Below are 20,717 nucleotides of genomic sequence, written 5' to 3'. Positions count from 1 at the left end.
AAGAGTCAGATGCTTAACCAACTGAACCACCCAGGCGCCCAAAACCCTTTATTTTCCTAAAGTGTGTTGCACTGCTAATTATTTCATGCAGTTTCACAAATTCTCTTTAAAATTCTTCTACTTTTTAGAAAGTAAGTTTAATCCAAAGTAAAATGTAACTATTCTTCTTATCCTATCCTATACTATTATCCTGCCCTATGCTATTATCCTATTGTTTTCTCAGCTTCCTCAGCCAATCCAGTAATAAAAAGAATCTCAGGTTGAATGGCTCATACTCCCTGTAGCTGTCATTCTGTGTATGACATGGTTAAAATCTGATCTGAATTTTATTCCTCAGGAGTAAGGACCCTGTTTCTCTTTTTCATCGCTTTATTCCCATTGCCAATATCGTGCCTGCGCACTGTCGGCACAGAATTAAATGTCTGAGTGAATGGGACAGGAAGCTACATTGCTCTAGCTATAGCTTATTATGTGATAAACACTGATGTTCTGTTTAACCTGTGGTTTAAAATCAGTAAAAGGAGAAAAGCCACTTAAATGTTGACATTTGGGACATCAAAGATGATTTTCAGTATAATAATTGCTTATGGCTAATTCTCCTAGCTCACCAGAGCTTAAGAAATTGAAATAAGCTCTCAGGACTGTTTGTATTAGTGCTGTATGTACCCACACCGTCATTTCGCTGACAAATAGGTCAAGTTTGCTACTAATTGCATATCTGGAGAGGTTATATGAATTATGGTACATTATCTTTTAGATTTTTCTGTGCAATTTGAAAAATGGGTCTCAGGAAAAAAATGTACCTCAGTATCAAACTTAATAGGGGTATTCAGTATTTTGATAGACTGACTCTCAAAGTCAGAAGTTGTTTTTATAACTCTTTCTGCTACCTTTTCCACTGAAATTGGCCATTTTTGAACCTGCTTGTATTTTCAGCCAGAATTACAAGTTTCTTTAGCTTATTACAGTAATACTCCATCTGTCTTTTTTGGGTCTGAAGTGATACTCTCTTCTTGTATCGGTTTAAGAACACTAGTCCCGCTATGTGTCCCTTATTTGTATAATATATTGCACTACACTGGGATCCTTAAGGGCTACACACTTGTTTATTCCAGGCAATTGTTAAACAGGTGGTGGTGGTAGTGCTCATTACGATTCTATTTACTATCAGTCTTTGGGCAAGTTATGTATCTACTTAACCCCCCTCACATTGTAGGTGTTATAATAGCTTTGATTAGGTTCAAATTTGCCGTATCTTATTAGCAACTGAAACGAAACATTTGTATTTAATTCACAGGGTATTTTGGTAATTTTTACAATCAGATAAAACTGTTTTGCCAGAATATATGCAATATCGAAAACAGTGGTTCTCAACCAAGGGCAATTTTGATAAGACCCCCCCACCCCAAGACATCTGACAAGGACTGGGGGAATGCTGCTGACATCCAGAGGGTAGATGCCAGGTTGCTGCTAAACAGTCTACAATGCACAGAACTCCCCCCCCCCCACCATCTGCCTCCACCCTGCAGCAAAGAATTATCAAGCCTAAAATGTCAATAGTGCAGAGATTGAGAAAACATGATCTAAACTAAATATTCTAAATATTTCTAAATCAACAAAACCAAAGAGTATGTTAGTTTGGAAGTGTGTAGAATTAGGAGATATTTTATATAGACATTTTAAAAACTAGATTTCTAAGATCAGCACAATTTAATAAAGATATTGAGTATTAAGTAATATTCCTTAAAATACTAAAACTGAAGATGATCCTTATTTAAGTTACAAAAGTATAGTCCAGTGTATTTTATTCAGCCAATATTTAATGGAGCCAACTACTATGTACCAGACACTATTTTTAAATGATGGGTCTACAGGAGTGATCAAAACACAAAAATCTCTAAACTCAGGGAACTTACATTCTAGTGGCATCAGAAGCCAATTTAAATAAGCTGCTGTCTTCTCTTTCCTAGCTAAAAGTTAAAAACCTAAATTCAAATCCTCTGTCATCCTACTTCCACTGAAATTTATCTATGTTCTCAGTTCATGTAACTTCATGTTTTTCTGAAGCCAGGTCACACTAGGCAATTTTCACTCCTCTGAAACAAATGAAAAATAAAGGCCTGCTTCCAAAATGAGAGAATTGCTCTGGGGAATTCTTAAGCTTGAACCTCTTGGCAAACAGCAAAGTGAAGCAAACCATGAGCTGCTTACAGCACTCTTCCTGTCCCCGTCAGGCCTCCAGACAGGAAGCACAGTCTGGATTCTCAATAGAATCAGAGTAACTAAGAAGGAAGGGACAGAACTCAGAATAGCAACCGTAGAGCCCTCTCTCAGTCCCTTTCAATTCTGTATCCTAGTGGTAAGTATGTGTATATCTCATCCATATCCACCATCATTTTATGATCTAAGATCATATATACCTTTAGGTAGGTTTTCTCCATACCAAAGAGGAGTTTATTTTGTTCTTTTCCTTACAATGGAGAAAGGCATCCATTCCTTTGGTCAGTTTAGAAGATTTTGTGGAACCCACACCACTATGACCATCTCATTATCTTTAATGAAATTCAGTATCTAGAACAGCTTGCATTATTCTGGGTGCATTCTCAGATAATTTAGGATAAGGAAAGAGTCTGCTGTTGTTTTAGTTATTCCAGAACCCTCACTTCTGATGACTAGACAATTCTTGGCTGAAGCAGCCCCTGGGGCTATCTTCAGAATGCTGTCTACCATAATTCCTAGATCTTGAGACATCAGTGGACCGCTCTGAGCCTACAATCTCATTACTATTATTGGATTTTTTTCCCATTTAATTACTAAACTTTAATGTATTAGGGTTTAGCTGCCTATAAGGAAGTTTATGTCTCCTACTTTGGCCAGTGTTAGCCATTTGTGGAAATTTATCTCAATCTATTTGAGACGAGTCTGAAGCTATCTAATAATAGGGAGATTTAACTTTTCAAATGAACATTAGCATTAGCCAGATATGACCTAGCTGAAGAGACGTATGGTTTTAAAAAGGTTAAAAAAAATAAGTCTCGATAACTACAGTACAGGGCAAAATATGTTTAATTCTGTTTAAAGGAGGAAGAGATCACATCCAGATGTTTTTTTCAGGAGATGGGAGTAAAGGCTGTATTTAATTTATTCTAAGGTGGCACTTCTTTCTTTTTCACAATTTAAGATATCTCTGAAATTGCAATGTATCTTACTGTTGAGATTACAAAATTCTGTTATAGTCTAACTGGCAGTATTTTTCTTAATAGTGTATATCTATCTATCTATAGATAGATATACATACATATATATTTTTTAAATAGTATATATAGTTTTAATAGCATTTTAGATTTGATAAGCTTTCATAGAAGTAGAACATTACTAGGCCAAAATGGACAGGAAGGAAAAACTAAAGAAAGGCATCCAAGTAGGAGAGTACAGACCTTTTGGAGAACATTGGATAAACCAGAATTCCTGTAGGGAAGCAATGAAAGGTAAAGCTTTCGTATGTGAGAAGGACTTCAGTAATAGGTTCAGGCAGCTGGCAAAAAAAAAAAAAAAAACCCTGCACGCTTCATCTGGTAAGCTGAATTTGAGAATCTCCACAAAGTTTTTGTTCTGTTAAAAAAAAAAAATAGTAACAACTTGGGAATGGTTATGTTTTATTCTTTTCACCCTTGAACAGATTTTTTGCTCTCTAGTCAAGTCCCACGATTATTTTACGTGAACTTTTTGAGTTCATGTAATTTTTTTTTTTTTAGATTTTATTTATTATTTTTGTCAGAAAGAGAGAGAGAGCACAAGCAGGGGGAGCAGTAGAGGCAGAGGGAGAAGCAGGCTCCACCGAGCAGGGAGCCCGATGCGGGGCTCGATCCTAGGACCCTGGGATCATGACCTGAGCTGAAGGCAGACGCTTAACCAACTGAGCCACCCAGGCGTCCCTCATTCATGTAATTTTTTGATTGATCTAATTTGCCATCCATTCAGAGTTTTCCTGTGTTCTTTTAAGTATTTCCATCCTCCAGGTGGCTCTTTTATTGCCTACATTCTATTGTAGTTAGCCATGAAAAAGAGAATTTGTTTACTATGCATTTAATATTATTATATAAAAAATATATTTATAATAAAAACTAATTATGAAATATTTAAAATACAAAGTATTATGTTAACATTATTAAATTAATATTTTACACAAGTATTAATAATGAATTATACCATTTAGTGAAAATTATATCATTTAGTGAAAATCCATGATTTTCATCTTATTTACAAATAGCTCTATGAATTTAAAAAAAAGAATAAGGAGCACTGGCCACTTTAATTTCACCAAAAAAAATGGTTGGAATTAATAAAATTAATCAATGAGAAAGCATGCATATATTCAGCATTTAAATAATGTATGTTGAAAAGGAATGTTCCAACTTGAATTTGCTAGAGTTTATTCATTCCACTAAAACAGACTGTTTTTTGAGTGTCCCTATATGTGAGGAAGATAGGTGACAGCCTTACAAGTTCTTTAAAAAATGGTGTGTGTATTTCTCACAATATTGAGGGAAGAATATTTAATGGAAAGGAGTATGGATTTCTTTTTTCTTATATAGAATGTGTTAGGCTGATACCAGAATTTGCAAGGTACATTATTCAGAATTGTAACATTTTCATTAAGGAGACTTATCTGAGATACATTTAGCTGTTTAAATCCCATCAGAAACAATAATTGTGTATTTGTGAGAGAGAGAGAAAAAGAAATATCCACAAAACTCTTGAAGACTGAGAGTTAATTATCTTAGGAAGCTGCAGGTTAAGCCTAACCTCAGAATTCATCTTGAAAGAAAATGGTCATGTGATCAATTGTAATGTGCCATATTTTTTCAGAAGAGATCGCTACTATGTTAATTAATCCTGTGCTTTCTGCTGACTGAACAATGCTGCTGCAGAATTTGGCATATTGGCACAGAAAACCCACACAACAATGGCATATATGCAAATTTATGCATTAATTAGTTGGTAATGTGTTAGGTAGGAGTTTTTTCATTCATATTAGGATATTTTATTGTTAAAAAGAACTAATCAGACTGCTGATTGTTTGGTAGTACATTTGGCCATCAACTTGTTTTCTGGCATTGAACCAAGGTAGCCCATTTATGGGCTACTGAAGATACTATTTTGGTGATCCAACTAAAAATTGAGAAGTTTCTGCATAAAAGAATTCTTAGTTGTTATGTAGAACAATGCATCTCAGACTTTAATATGCATACAGATCACCTAGGCATTATGTTAAATACCGTTTCTTATTCAGTGGGTCTGGGATGGGACCTGAGATTCTGCTTCTGTATCACAAGCTTCCAGGTGATGCTGATGCTGTTGGTCCACAGACCATGTCCAGTAGCAAGAATATAAAGAACCAGACTTCGGGTAGGGGTAGGACAGGGTTTATCCTATTGTGAATGCCTTTATCAGAAACATGGTAATTTTATGTCCCTTTGTCCACTCATGTGAGATTGAGTGTGAAAAAGGCATATAACATCTTACTAATATGACAATAGTTTTGACCTCATGGACCCCCTGAAAGCCTCTCAGGGACCTCCCAGAGATCCCTGGGCCACACTTTGAGAAATGTTGGCATACAGGAAACTACACGTTGTATGTTTGTGCTTACTGCAAGTAACGCTCGCATCAATGTAAATAACCCAGAAAACGACCCAAAGACTGGCAGAACAAACTCCACAAGTAAATGTAGAGGAGAGGCCACAGCTGAAGAGGGTAGAAAAGGCAGAGATGTAGTGGGGAGCTAAACCCTGCAAGTCTGGCCACTGGAGGCAGGAAGCAATGGGCATGGAGAGGGGTGAGAGACTAGCACACGGGGGAGCCTGCATAGAGAAGACAGGTCCCCACAGCATCTGGCCCTCTGAAAATAAAAGTGGTCAAATTTCATGAATTCTTAGAACCAGCAGTTCTTAAAGCACAGAGCTTTAAAAATCAGCAGGTTCCATGCTGGGATAGCCTACAGGGTAATGGGAAGCCAAGTCCCTGCCCTTAAAGAGAAAGTAAGACAACAGCCTGAGGAGATACAGCATAGAAGCAGCATTTACAAAAGCACCTGGAGCATATAGGAGGGAGAGTTACTTACTACACTCAGAGTTCTGTGAGGGACCTCTCCAGGAGCAAAGGAGCTGGCAGGCACCATTTCGCTCCCCCACCGCCCAACATAAACACACAGCCACCTGCGGAAACCAGTGTGGCATAAACATTCACCATCTAACTTGCTTACACCATGCTCCTCCCCCTCCAGCTGGGCCTGCCTCCGTCGCAGCACTGGGGGGTCCCCTCCCCCAGATAACCAGTGCAAACCTTGCCAACACTGTATCTCCCGACTCTGCCCTTAACACGGTCTGGGTCCTGGTGACAGCAGCTTGTCAGCTCCCACAAAGCACACACACACCTTGTTAAAACTGCACCCCCACTGGCACACACTTTACAGAGTAGCCCAGGCAGGCCTCAGTCTCCACAGTTGCTGCACACCCCCTGCAGAAGAGAACCAGCCCACACAACTTCATTCAGACTAGAAGGAGAGAGAGTTTCCCAGACAAAAACTAAAGGAGTTCATGACCACTAACCCAGCCCTACAAGAAATGTTAAAGGGGACTCTGAGTGGAAAAGACAGACTGTGAGTAAGAGTAAGGAAAGTAGGAAACACAAAAGTAGTAAAAGTAAGTGTATCTGTAAAACTCAGTCAAGGGACTCACAAGTGGAAGTAAAATATGATACCATGTACTTAAAACATGGAGAAGAGAGGAGTAAAGATTGGGTTCAAACTTAAGCGACCATTGGGTCACGGGTGTGGCTCAGTCGATTAAGCATCCAACTCAATTTCAACTTAGGTCGTGATCTCAGTGTCATGAGCTTGAGCCCTGCATTAGGCTGGGCACGGAGCCTGCTTAAGATTCTCTCTCTCCTTCTCCCTCTGCCCCTACCCCACCCCCACTCTAAAAACAGAACAAAACAAAACTTAAGCAACCATCAACTTTAGATAGACTGCTATACGCAGAAGATGTTATAACAAACCTAATAGCAACCACAAACCAAAAAACAGTGATATGCAAAAAATAGAAAGGAATCCAAGTAAATCACTAAAGAAAGCCAACTTATGGTGAGAAAAGAGAGCAAGGGAAGAAAGGAACAGAGAAGATCCACAAACACAAAAAAACAAAAAACAAATAAAATGGCAATAAATACATACCTAACAATAATTGCTTTGACTATAAATGGACTAAATTCTCCAATCAAAAGACACTGGGTGATGGAATGGATAAAAAAAAAAACAAAACCAAAAATGACCCATCTATATGCTGCTTACAAGAGACAAAGCTTCAGACCTAAAGACACATGCAGGCGCACCTGGGTGGCTCAGACAGTTAAGTGTCTGCCTTCGGCTCAGGTCATGATCCCAGGGACCCAGGATCAAGCCCCGCATTGGGCTCCTTGCTCAGCAGGGAGTCTGCTTCTTCCTCTCCCTCTGTCACTCCCCCTGCTTGTGCTCTCTCGCTCACTCTCTCTCTCTCAAATAAAATCTTTAAAAAAAAAAAAGACATATGCAGATTGAAAGTGAGGGGATGGAGAAACATTTATCATGCAAATGGGTGTCAAAAGAAAGCCAGGATAGCAATATTTATACCAGACAAAACTGACTTTAAAACAAAGACTGTAACAAGAGACACAGGATACTATATAATCATTAAGAGGAGAATCCAACAAAAAGACGTAATAATTGTAAATATTTATGCACCTAACATGGGAACACTCAAATGTATAAAACAGTTAATAACAAATATAAGTAATACAATACTAATCAATAGTAATACAATGATAATAGAAGGCTTTAACACTCCACTTATATCAATAAACAGATCATCTAAACAGATAATCAACAAGGAAACAGTGGCTTTGGATGACACACTGGACCAGATGGATTTAAGACATATATTCAGAACATTCCATCCTCAAACAGCAGAATACACATTCTTTTCAAGTGTACAAGGAACATTCACCAGAATAGATCACTTATTAGGTCAAAAAATAATCTTGATAATTTCAAAAAGATTGAAGTTATACAACGCATCTTTTCTGACCACACTGCAATGAAACTAGAAGTCAACCACAAGAAAAAATCTGGAAAGCACAAATTGATGGAGATTTAAAAAACATGCTACTAAACAATGAATGGGTCAACCAAGAAATCAAAGAAGACATAAAAAAATAGATGGAGACAAATTAAAATGAAAACACAACAGTCCAAAATCTTTGTGATGCAGGAAAAGCAGTTCTAAGAAGTTTATAGCAATTCAGGCGTACCTTAAGAAGCAAGAAAAATCTCAAATAACTTGACCTTCCACCTAAAGGAGCTAGAAAAAAAAGAACAAACAAAACCCAAAACCAGCAGAAGGAAGGAACTAATAAAGATTTGAGCAGAAATAAATGATATAGAAAGTAAAAAAACAATAGATCAATGATACCAGGAGCCAGTTCTTTGAAAAGATCAATAAAATTGATAAACTCTAGACAGACTCATCAAAAGAGAGAGAGAGAAGACTCAAAATCAGAAACAAAAGAGAAATAACCAACATCACAGAAATGCAAAGGATTGTAAGAAAATATTATGAAAACTTATATGCCAACAGACTGGGCAATCTAGAAGAAATGGGTAAATTAGAAACATATAACCTACCAAAACTGAAACAGGAAGAAATAGAAAATTTGAACAGACCAATCACCAGCAATGAAATTGAACCAATAATAAAAAAACTCCCAACAAACAAAAGTCCAGGACCAGACAGCTTCACAGGTGAATTCTACCAAATATTTAAAGAAGAGTTAATACCTATTATCAAACTTTTTTTCAAAAAATGGAAGAGGAAGAAAAATTTCCAAATTTATTCTATGAGGCCAGCATTTTTCTGATTCCAAAACCACATAAAGATACAACAACAAGGGGGTGCCTGGGTGGCTCAGATGGTTAAGCGTCTGCCTTCGGCTCAGGTCATGATCCCAGGGTCCTGGGATCGAGCCCCACATCAGGTTCCTGGCTCAGCGAGGAGCCTGCTTCTCCCTCTCCCTCTGCCTCTCTCCCTGTTCATGCTTTCTCTCTCTCTCTCTCTCTCTGTATCTCTGGGTCTCAAATGAATAAATAAAATATATATATATATAAAAAAAGATACAACAACAAAAAAATAACTACAGGCCAATATCTCTGATGAACATAGATGCAAAAATCCTCAACAAAATATTAGCAAAGCAAATCCAGCAATACATTAAAAAAAAATCACTCACCATGATCAAGTGGGATTTATTCCTGGGATGCAAGGGTGGTTCAGTATAAACAAATCAATGTGATACATCACATCAATAAGAGAAAGGATAAAAACCATATGATCATTTCAGTAGAGGCAGAAAAAGCATTTGACAAAGTACAACATCCATTCATAATGGAAAAAAAAAAAAAAAACCTCTCAACAAAGTAGATTTAGAGGGAACATACCACAACATAATAAACGCCTTATGTGAAAAACCCACAGTGAACATCATACTTAATGTTGAAAAATTGAGATCTTTTCCTCTATGGTCAAAGAACAGACAGGGATGTCCACTCTCACCACTGTTATTTAACATAGTAGTCCTGGAATTTCTAGCCACAGCAATCAGATAAGAGAAAAGAATAAAAGGCATCCAAATTGGTAAGGAAGAAGTAAAACTTTCACTATTTGCAGATGACATGATACTATTTAGAGAAAAACAGAAAGACTTCACTAAAAATATACTAGCGCTGATAAATGAATTCAGTAAGGTTGCAGGACACAAAATCAATGTACAGAAATTCACGGCATTTCTATACACTAGTAAGCAGCAGAAAGAGAAATGAAGAAAACAACCCCATTTAAATTGTACCAAAAATAATAAAATACTTAGGAATAAACTTAACCAAAGAGGTGAAAGACCTGTACTCTGAAAACTATAAACACTGACTGAAAGAAATTGAAGACAACACAGTGAAATGGAAAGACATTCTATGCTCATGGATTGGAAGAATAGAGATTGTTAAAACATCTATACTACCCAAAGCAATCTACAGATTTAATGAAATCCCCTATCAAAATACCAACAGCATTTTTCACAGTCCTCGAACAATCCAAAAATTTGTATGGAACCACAAAAGACCCCAAATAGTCAAAGCAATCTTGAAAAAGAAAAACAAAACTGAAGGTATCACAATTCCAGACTTAAAGTTATATTACAAAGCTGTAATAATCAGAATAATATGATACTGGCACAAAAACAGACACATAGATCAACAGAACAGAATAAAAAGCCCAGAAATAAGCCCACAATTATGTGGTCAATTAATCTTCAACAGAGGAGGCAAGATTATGCAATGGGATAAAGACAGTCTCTTCAACAAACAGTGTTGGGAAAACTAGACAGCTACCTACAAAAGAATGAACCTGGACCACTTTCTTACACCATACACAAAAAATAAACTGAAAATGGATTAAAGACCTAAATGTGAGACTGAAACCATAAAAATCCTAGAAGAGAGCACAGGCAGTAATATCTGACATTGGCCATAAGAACATCTTTCTGGATACATTGGAGACAAGAGAAACAAGAGCAAAAATAAACTATTGGGACTGCACCAAAATAAAAAGCTTCTGCACAGCAAAGGTAACAACCAACGAAAACAACCTACTGAATAGAAGAAAATATTTGTAAATGACATATCCAGTAAAAAGTTAGTGTAGAAAATCTCTAAGACCAAAAACCAAATAATCCAATTAAAAATGGGCAGAAGACATGAACAGACTAACAGATATATGAAAAGATGCTCAACATCACAGATCATCAGGAAAATGCAAATCAAAACCACAGTGAGATATCACCTCACACCTGCCAGAATGGCTAAAGTCAAAAGAAACAAGTGTTGGTGAGGATGTGAAGAAATAGGAACCCTGGTGCACTGTTGATAGGAATGCAAACTGGGGCAGCCACTGTGGAAGACAATATGGAGGTTCCTCAGAAAGTTAAAAATAGAACCACCCTATGATCCAATAATCGCACTACTGGGTATTTACCCAAAAAATACAAAAACACTCATTCAAAGGGATGCATGCACCCTTTTGCTTATTGCAGCATTATTTATAATCGCGAAATTATTGAAGCAACCTAAGTCCATCAACAGATGACTGGATAAAGAAGCTGTGATACACACACACACACACACACACACACACACACACACACAGGAATATTATTCAGCCATAAAAAGGAATGAAGTCTTGCCATTTGCAACAACATGATGGTGCTAGAGAGTATAATGCTAAGCAAAATAAGCCAGTCAGAGAAAGACAATGGCATATGATTTCACTCATATGTGGAATTTAAGAAACAAATAAACAGGGAGAAAAAAAAAGACAAACCAAAAAACAGAATCTTAACTATAGAGAAAAAAACTGATTGTTACCAGAGGGGAGGTGGTGGGGGTTGGGTGAGACAGGTGAGAAGGATTGAGTACACTTATCTTGATGAGCACTGAGTAATATGTGGAATTGTTGAATCACTATATTGTACACCTGAAACAAATACAACATTGTATATTAACTATACTGGATTAAGAATAACCTCTCTTTCTTCTGACAGAAAAAAGACAAATTGCTAGAAAATTCAGGAGAAATACTAGGAACTTGAAACACTTTTTATATTATTAAATATCTTGTTATAAGAAAAAATAACCCTTCTAAATAATCTATCTTAGTTTTAACGGACATATAGGTGAATATTTGATTCTTGTCATTTTTTTTCCCTGGATTTTGTGTTTGCAAGTCTCAATAACTCTCTTAATGAGATCTAATGTAGTGAGCCTGAACATTGACATGACTGAGTCTAAAAACTGTTTTCCATATTGCTTTCTTATATTTATGCTTAGTTTTTTTAAAATCTTTTTTAGTACCTTATAATACACCTTTTTTGCCTCCTCAGCAACCGTGTTGAAGCATGGACAAGAGATGTTGCTTTCTTACTCAGACAAGAAGGCAGACCGACGGTTAATCTTATCCCTAAAAAGACTAAAGTAAGAGTAATGGAAAGGGACTGGGAGAATACAGACAGAGCAGTAAATTGGTTAAGAAAGGAAGCAAGTAATTACACTCACCCATTTGTTCTGTACTTGGGATTAAATTTACCACATCCATATCCTTCACCATCTTCAGGAGAAAATTTTGGATCTTCAACATTTCACACATCTCTTTATTGGCTTAAAAAGGTAAGTACACTATTGTGTGCTCAAAAGTACAAGTTAACATTATAAACTATGTTATTGGTACTTGCCCACTGCTTCTTTTATTATCACTTTGAAACAAAAATTTGAAAATTCTGTATCTTAGTAAATCAAGTATGACCAATAACTGGTTGCAAAAAACAAAGGGGCAATATTACAGAAATAAAATAAGTATTAAAACTCAGTAATCTACTTCTGAGTTAACACATCTGCATATAATGTGTCTATAAAAAAAGCAACTGGGGTGCCTGGGTGGCTCAGTTGGTTGAGTGTCCGACTCTTGGTTTCAGCTCAGGTCATGATCCCAGAGTCCTGGGATCGAGCCCCGGGTCAGGCTCTTCGCTCAGTGTGGGAGTCTGCTCAGGATTCTCAATCTCTCCCTCTGCCCTACCACCCCCCCGCCCCCGGCCCAGCTTGTGAGCTCTCTCTCTTAAATAAATAAAATCTTAAAAAAAGAAAGAAACTAAAAGATGTTCTCTTAAGAGTGCAGGCAGTCTTCACTTGGCAGAGTTCAGGGGGTAAAAGTGACCATGCAAGCTGAAACTGTACAAAGAGATCTCAACAATCAATTGAGAAAATGACCATTTTTCTAGGACTCTTAAAAACATTTGTCAAGGGGCACCTGGGTGCTCAGATGGTTGGGAGTCTGCCTTCAACTCAGGTCGTGATCTCCAGGTCCTGGGATCGAGCCCCATGTCAGGGTCCCAGCTCGGCAGGGAGTCTGCTTCTCCCTCTCCCTCTGCCTCTCCCCCTGCTTGTGCTCTCTGTCTGTCTCTCTCTCAAATGAATAAACAAAATCTAGAAAACAACAACAACAAAAATTGTCAAAACATTAAGCCTCTCTTATTTTGGGTTATAAATGTGCAGGGAAATGAAAAAAAGACAGTAAAACTAATGTTGAATGCACTGTAACTGAAAATACTAGAAATATTGAGGATTAAAGTGTTTTGGGCTTTTGAAAAAAAAAAAAAAACAGATCAAGAATTTGAACTGCTTGTCTTCTCACTGTATAACAAGATATGGAGCAAGCATCTTCTCTAAGTCTTGGCAGACTGTCCCATCTCTTTCTAAATGTGGATCACCTTCCAACATTTTACCCTTTGAACTCCCAATGTGATGATATGTTTCTGAGAGTTCTTTTAACCTATGGATATTTGCCAGTGTCACTTTCTCTAGGATGTGTTCACCCTTTTGTTTTGCAACGACCTTCCTATTTTTATCAATGAGTTTGTCTACACTAAGGTCCTTCGGCCGCGTAGCTAGAGTGTATCAGATGGCAATGTCAGCATTCCCAGGTTGGCTCTCTTTTCTATAACTCTAGTTAATGTTTGATTCAGGTTTCATGTACAGTGTTATCACTTTTTTATTTCTTTACTGTACATTCATCTTTTTTGACCAATCCCCTCTTTTGATTATCCATTTTTGTAAAAGTGCCACATGGAGGTCTCACTGGGAGACAAGGACGCAGCCCAGCTACATACACCTTGGCTGTACGTATGCATACCGAATAAACGATAAGCAGGGACCAGTCACTGATAGACTTTGAAAAAAATAACAGGATGAGTCACTGATTGGGACACACACCCGTAATATACAGGGATTTGTAGACTAAAGAGCTAGCAGTATTTGAATGTGAAAGTTTGTACTTTATGCAGTAACTCACAGTTAATATACTTTGGTAATTAAAATGTATGTTGTTGGGGGACTGGTGTTATGTAACTAAACTGTGGTAAATGAAATCCAGGCACATCTGAACCATGCAAACGGGACCGCCTGTGTTTTGAAAGGTATCAACTTAAATTGAATTTAAGTTGCTTTAAAAACTCTAATCAGAAATGCTGTTTAGCGAACCCTGTTTCAAAGGAAACAATGTCAAAACTGTAGATACTTCATGTCTTCTGAAAAAGTTGCAACTGGCTCTATCTTGAAAAATTAGTACTAGCCTAAGGAACTGAATCAAATAATTTATAAGTAAATAGTAAGTAGATATCTGAGGTTTTTAAGTTACATGACTAAAAGAAGTATATGACTTAAGTTTAGTCTTGTTTTCACCAAAACTATAAGGAATCATATGTATATTAAAAAGTTGTATTTGTTCCTAGCAAACATTTGGCTGTCTCACTAGATATTGGCAGTTTTACTAGTGAACTACTGGGAACAAAATCTAGATTCTGAGTTTGTTGATTCTGGAATTTTGAGTTGGTCACCCACTATATTAAAAAGCTTGGATACTTTTTCTGGACTAGAATACTGTCTAAAATAGCTCATGTTTTTCATTGTCATGTATAATTATAAAAATAATTTTCATAACTTACTATATATACAGATATTAATATATACATTTTGTTGTTACTAGGAATAGTAACAGTTTGTTCCTAATTATGTATTTGATTTACTATTTTCTTTACATAACTCATAACTATTTTCTTCTACATTCCTAAGTAATTAAGCATTGTCTAGTTCACCATACATACTTGTTGGAAGAGAAGAATATTACTACCTTGTTTTTCTCTCCTTTTTAGGTTTCTTATGATGCCATCAAAATCCCAAAGTGGTCACCTCTGTCAGAAATGCACCCTATAGATTATTACTCTTCGTATACAAAAAACTGCACTGGAAAGTTTACAGAAAAAGAAATTAAAAATATTAGGGCCTTTTATTATGCTATGTGTGCTGAGACAGATGCCATGCTTGGTAGGTGGTATATTTAATAAGCAATTAAATGAAGAAAAAGTATAATATTTTTCCAACAAACTGTGATCATGCTGGTTGCTGACTTGTATGAACTTCCTCAGACAATGTTTTACAACAGTTTCTTAGATGCTAAAGGCTTAGAATTATAAAAATCTTGACACATATAAAATTGGATAATTTGCATTATTAATCATGGAATAAAAAGCCTTTTCTATCTTAATTATTCATAAATTAATAAATGCTCAGATTTGTTCATACATAAAGACAAGACCATAGAAGGCAATTACCTGCTTGACACAAAACTTTTTACCTGCTTTAAACAGGAATCAGTATTTAACCAAACACAGGTACACATGTGACAGGTAATTGTAAGGCAGCTTAGATTCTAAGAGATAAGAGTTTAGTCACAGAATCTTGTGAATTCTCCCAGACTTGTAATAATTAGAAAACAAAACCATTCTTCCCAGGCGTAGGGTTTAACTAAACCTGACATCATTTTCCACATGTGTATTCTGGTCCAGAATCATATTGACTTTCCTTCCCTAGTTCACCTCAAAACTCTACCTGCTTCCATAAGATGACTGTCAAGAAAGTGTTTTGCCTACTCACTTGCAGAGTTAATGGCAGTTTCCAGTTTAGATTGGAGAATGCTTGGCTTAAAAAAAAATCCATCTTTTTAACAAGTTATTTTCCTATTTTGGTATACTTTAGAGTGGAGCAAATTGCATTAGTGGAGTGTGGGAAGCACCTCTTCTGTACAAAGTAAATTCTGAGAGTGAACAAGTGAGTAGCTATTTCTTAAGAAGCATTCATTGGGCAAAAATAGAAAAGTAGAAAGCAGAAAGCAAAAAAAAAAAATTATGGACAAATTATTTATAATATACGAAGTATAATATGAATTAAAAGTCTTAAAGATTTTCCAAGTACTCAATCTTAAATGCAAATGATATTTAAAGTAAATTTCTTTAATCCTAAATCCACACAAATGTTGAATTGTTTTTCATATTTTCTGATGTTAATGAGTATTCACCCATTTGTACCCTGGAAATCACTTTTGAAAGTTTGCAGCTATCCATTCATCCATATTTACTAAGGTGAAATACTATATATATATATATATATAAAATGTTGCTGCAGGGAGTGTGGAATACCTCTTGAAGTCTCTTAGAGAAAGAAATGCAGCAGCTCAAGTTTATGAAATAGGTGATATCTTGTTATATCCACACTAGTCTCGCCACCAAATAGTATTTCTTACTGTTCACTGTGCTTGTTCAACAAATATTTAGTGCCCACTAGCTAGCTATCAGGCCCTATTTGGGGCACTGATGGTACTAATTGAATATTATTACGAAATCACACTTTTTAAATTAAAAACACTAAGCTCTTGCTCCCCCTCGGGGCCTTTGTATTTGCTTTTCCCTCTGCCTGGGATCCTCTTCCCTTTGCTTTTTACATGGCTGGCTCTTCTCAGTCTTTAGCTCTCAGTTCAAATACCAACTCCTCAGGAATGTCTTCCCAACCACCGTAAGTTAGTATACCAGCCCCACCATACTACTTACTCTCTACCTTATCATCTTGATTGTTTACATCATAATCGTCAATTATTTTGTCTATTTACTTGTTTACTGTCTGCTTTCATTGAACAGGGGAGCCTTATGAGAGCAGGGACTTCAGTGTTAATCAAGATTGCATCCCAGGTGCCTAGCTTTGCATCCATGGTGCCTGGCACATAGTAAGAACTCAGTAAACATTTCCTGGATGAGTTTAAACACCAGCACTTGTAGCATGTTGTTGTAACTACAGCAGAATACAAGTTGTAGAGGCCTTGGAGGACAGTGATTCAGTCCACCTAAAGGAGCAGGCAATGTTTCGCCAGGGAGATAATGCTTGAGCTTGGTCATAAAGGAAGAATGGGAATCTGCCAAGTAGAAGGTGGGAGAAAAGGCATCCAACACAGAAGAAAGCAGAGAATGTACAGAGGCAAGAAAGTCTAACCTAATTATTACTAGTTCAGGGATTTAAGTAGTTTAGGACTATAAAAGGTAAAGGCCTAGGAGGTAGTTGAGGGTGCTGAGCTCGCTAAAGACTTAGACGATGGGAAATTTTGAAAAAGTTTTAAGCTGGGGTATGTCATGATCAGATATTTTAGAAAGATAGCCACCCCAGTGGTACAAGAGTTAGAGGGGAAAGAGATATGTGAGCAAGAAGACCAGTTAGGAAGCCATTATAGTTGTCCAGTTGGAAGATCCTGATGGTATGCACTCTGTAAATAACTCCATAGGACAGTGGGTCTCAGTTTGACTGGACCTCAGAATCACCTGTGGGTTTTGTTTTAATAATACAGACCCCTGTAGGCCAGGATTCAGGAATTGCCAAAATAGGGATGATTCTTCTCTCTGGACTATGCCTTTCTGTGATTCTTTTAATTACAACGAAGAGGACACTAAGAGACAGGGACTGGTCAGAGGAATTTTACTGTCCAGTTATTCCCTAACCAAAAATATGCTAAGTCTGACCTGCCAATTGGGGATCTGGGAGAAAGGGTAGCCGGGAGAAGAAGTTCTGACCTCCCATGGGGCAGAAATTGTGGGTTGGTGATAATACCAATCCTTCCATTGTCTGGGACACCGTATAGTGCTGGCATCTAGAGTTGTCTTTCTTTTTTCGTTTAAGTCACTAAGGGGGAAAAAAGTTTTCCCCAATCTCTGATAGGAACATAGAAAGCAAGCCAGCATAATCTCCAAATAAAGAAACTTTTTAATCTCCAGATGAAGAAACTTATCCTATCAGTACTATATTTTCTCCTTCCTCTCTCATCTGTCAGGTGAAGAGCAGGCACATGAAATGTGGCATACCTTACTTAAGAACACTAGCTAACATTCACATGTTAAGAAGCATCCTCTTGCAGGCGGAGTTGTTATAAACTTACTGTGATAGAACACAAACTAAAAACTAATTAAGATTTATCTCAATTCGTACTGTAGGAGAAATTATTTTAGCTCTTCGCCAGTTAGGTCTTCTTGAGAAAACTGTTGTCATATACACCTCAGACCACGGAGAGCTGGCCATGGAGCATCGTCAGTTTTATAAAATGAGTATGTATGAAGCTAGTGCCCACGTTCCACTCTTGATGATGGGACCAGGAATTAAGGCCAACCTACAAGTACCAAATGTTGTTTCTCTTGTGGACATTTATCCGACTATGCTTGGTAAGTAACACAATTCTGTAAATATTTGTAATAATATTGGAAAATGAATAAGCCAAGTAGTGAGGGACTTTGCTGACTTGTTCATAACCTTGAGCAATTCTTTTAACTATGAGTCAAATCCACATCTGAAAAATGAGGATGATACTCTTCAGGTTCCTGTAGCCTTCATGTACTACAGTCATTTTTCCCTTCAAAAGATTCACAATCAGGACATGACTATAAAGTAAGCCACAGAAGATATTCAGGTTCATAACTTTATAGATATGATTTGCATATCATATGATTCTCTGCCACCACCTCTCAAAAGTGTTAAGAAGCTCCCTTCTGGATTATTTTACCCACTTTGAAACTACTAATTTTGTACAGTGTTAGAAAAAGCCTCTTAATCGAATGTATAAACCTGTTTCTCCTCAGAATCTTTAGATTGTTCTGTGCTAAGAACTTCACTAGCTTCTTAATGTCTATAAACATAACCAGACGTCTAGAACAGCAACATATGGATAGGGGAAGTTAACAGTTTTAGTTGAAGGTAACAGAACAACATCAGCAAAATCAGAGGAAATTAAATAGAACTGTTAGTCTCTATCTAATTTAGCAGACTACTTTAAGTTCAATAACATTTAAATACTGAAATTCGGGATGCCTGGGTGGCTTAGTCGGTTAAGCGTCTGCCTTCGGCTCAGGTCATGATCCCAGGGTCCTAGGATCGAGTGCCGCATCGGGTTCCTTGCTCAGCAGGGAGCCAGCTTCTCCCTCTGCTGTGCTCTCTCTCTCTCTCTGACAAATGAATAAATAAAAAAAAATCTTTAAAAATAAATAAATAAATAAATACTGAAATTCTTCTGTTCTAAGGCACCATCAATTACAAAAAGTACCATCTATTTATAAACAGATTTTGGTGAAAGAAGAAGGTAACACAACTTAAGATATGTATGTTTCATATGTATATATGAAAATGTGAAAGAAACATATATCTGAAAACCAAAGACGTAAGAAAGTTCTTTTTTATCTCCTTTCTGCTACAAAGTCCTTCCATTCATTTAACTGAAGACTATTCCAAGGTCCTGAAATTCTTTAGGGTGAATTTTTTTCAGTGCCTTTTCCCTTTCTCTTTTATTTTACATCACTTCTTGTATATTTGAACACACTTCTTTGTTGTTCTTTTGCCTGATATTTTTAATCTCTTTAGTTTCTTAGTTGTCATTTGCTGGTTCCTCTATATCCCAAAACAATTACCGCACTTATCGTATCTATGCCACTTTTTGGCTCCCTCACATTTCAGGCAATCCTGATTACTTCCTCATTTCTGTTTTGGTAAGTTTATGTATGATTATGTATGTTTGTGCCTCTCTTATCATCTTTATAGTTTTAGGAACAGGTGCTTCTTTTTTTAAAAGATTTTATTTATTTATTTGACAGAGCACAAGCAGGGGGAGCAGGAGAGGGAGAAGCAGGCTTCCTGCTGAGCAGGGAGCCCAATGTAGGGCTCCATCCCAGAACCCTGGGATCATGACCTGAACCAAAGGCAGACACTTAACCAACTGAGCTACCCAGGTGCCCTTAGGAACAGGTGTTTCTTGATGGTGGCATCTTTTTGTAGTTTCCTCCCCTAGTTTTTCCTCATGTAGAAGTCTCTCCACCCCATTTCCAAATTTGCTGAACTTTTTAACCTTGTTCTGTTTTCTTGAAGGGCAGTGACCAGAACTGCAAACGATTATGAAAGGTTGGGATGATTCTTTCTCAGTATCCCCTCAATATATTTCATAATGGTAGTTGACATTTTGTTTGTCTTTCTGACTCTAGCAGCTCAATTGACCATTATGTACAGGGAGCTGTCTGCAGTGAGTCCTACTCTATCTATGCTTAGTCAGCCTATCACCTGATACGTAAGGTGATTAATATGCATTATTTAAGCCATTTTTCTTTAAATCTTGTTTTATATTTGCCTACAATGCAAATTTTTCTACTCTACATTTTTGATCCACCATTAACACGACTTGCCATTTTATACATCATAAAAGTTAAAAGGCATCTGCAAGATTTCACAATGGAAGATTTCACAATGTATTTAGCTAACAGATTATATAAGAAAACACTAAATAAAATTGCTTAGAATGAGGGCATTTATTATTAGGAGAATACCTGCCTATCCCTGGCTGATTTGTGTTGCATGACAATAAGGATTTCATTAGCCAAAACCAAACATTCCCAGAAACTCCTTCCATTCCTTCCCTACTCTTCTGGAAATTATGTAGGTGCTCTCCAATTTCTTTTTTCTGCAATTTGTTAATTATTACAATTTTCTAAAACTCACAGTTCTGTGTAGATTTTTACTTATTTTTATCTTTCACTGATTCTTCGTAATAGACTCCTTCTGAGTCACATTTCCCTACAGAATATATTAACAGCATTTAGATCATGTGTTGATTAGATCTGCCCAACTAGAGTAAAGGAAATTAAGCCAAAAATCAGTGTCTCTCTAATTCTAAACTGGA

The 20,717-nt window shown here is 36.9% G+C and overlaps 2 protein-coding genes across 3 annotated transcripts in view; one reads left to right on the top strand and one right to left on the bottom strand.

The window, feature by feature from the left end:
- Positions 1-20,717, bottom strand: part of SKIC3 (SKI3 subunit of superkiller complex) — a 156,554-nt gene that overhangs the window by 96,649 nt on the left and 39,188 nt on the right. The window lies entirely within an intron of this gene.
- ARSK (arylsulfatase family member K) overlaps positions 1-20,717 on the top strand; it is a 42,106-nt gene that overhangs the window by 12,106 nt on the left and 9,283 nt on the right. The window contains exons 4-6 of the mRNA XM_081825584.1: positions 12,022-12,304; positions 14,842-15,013; positions 17,998-18,222. Coding sequence (XP_081681710.1) covers positions 12,022-12,304; positions 14,842-15,013; positions 17,998-18,222 — 680 coding nt within the window. The remainder of the gene's footprint in view (positions 1-12,021; positions 12,305-14,841; positions 15,014-17,997; positions 18,223-20,717) is intronic.

Source organism: Leptonychotes weddellii, chromosome 7 (assembly GCF_054177405.1).
Source record: "Leptonychotes weddellii isolate Sample4059 chromosome 7, ASM5417740v2, whole genome shotgun sequence".
In the NCBI taxonomy this organism is placed as follows: domain Eukaryota; kingdom Metazoa; phylum Chordata; class Mammalia; order Carnivora; family Phocidae; genus Leptonychotes; species Leptonychotes weddellii.
This window is presented reverse-complemented; position numbering and strand designations above follow the sequence as displayed.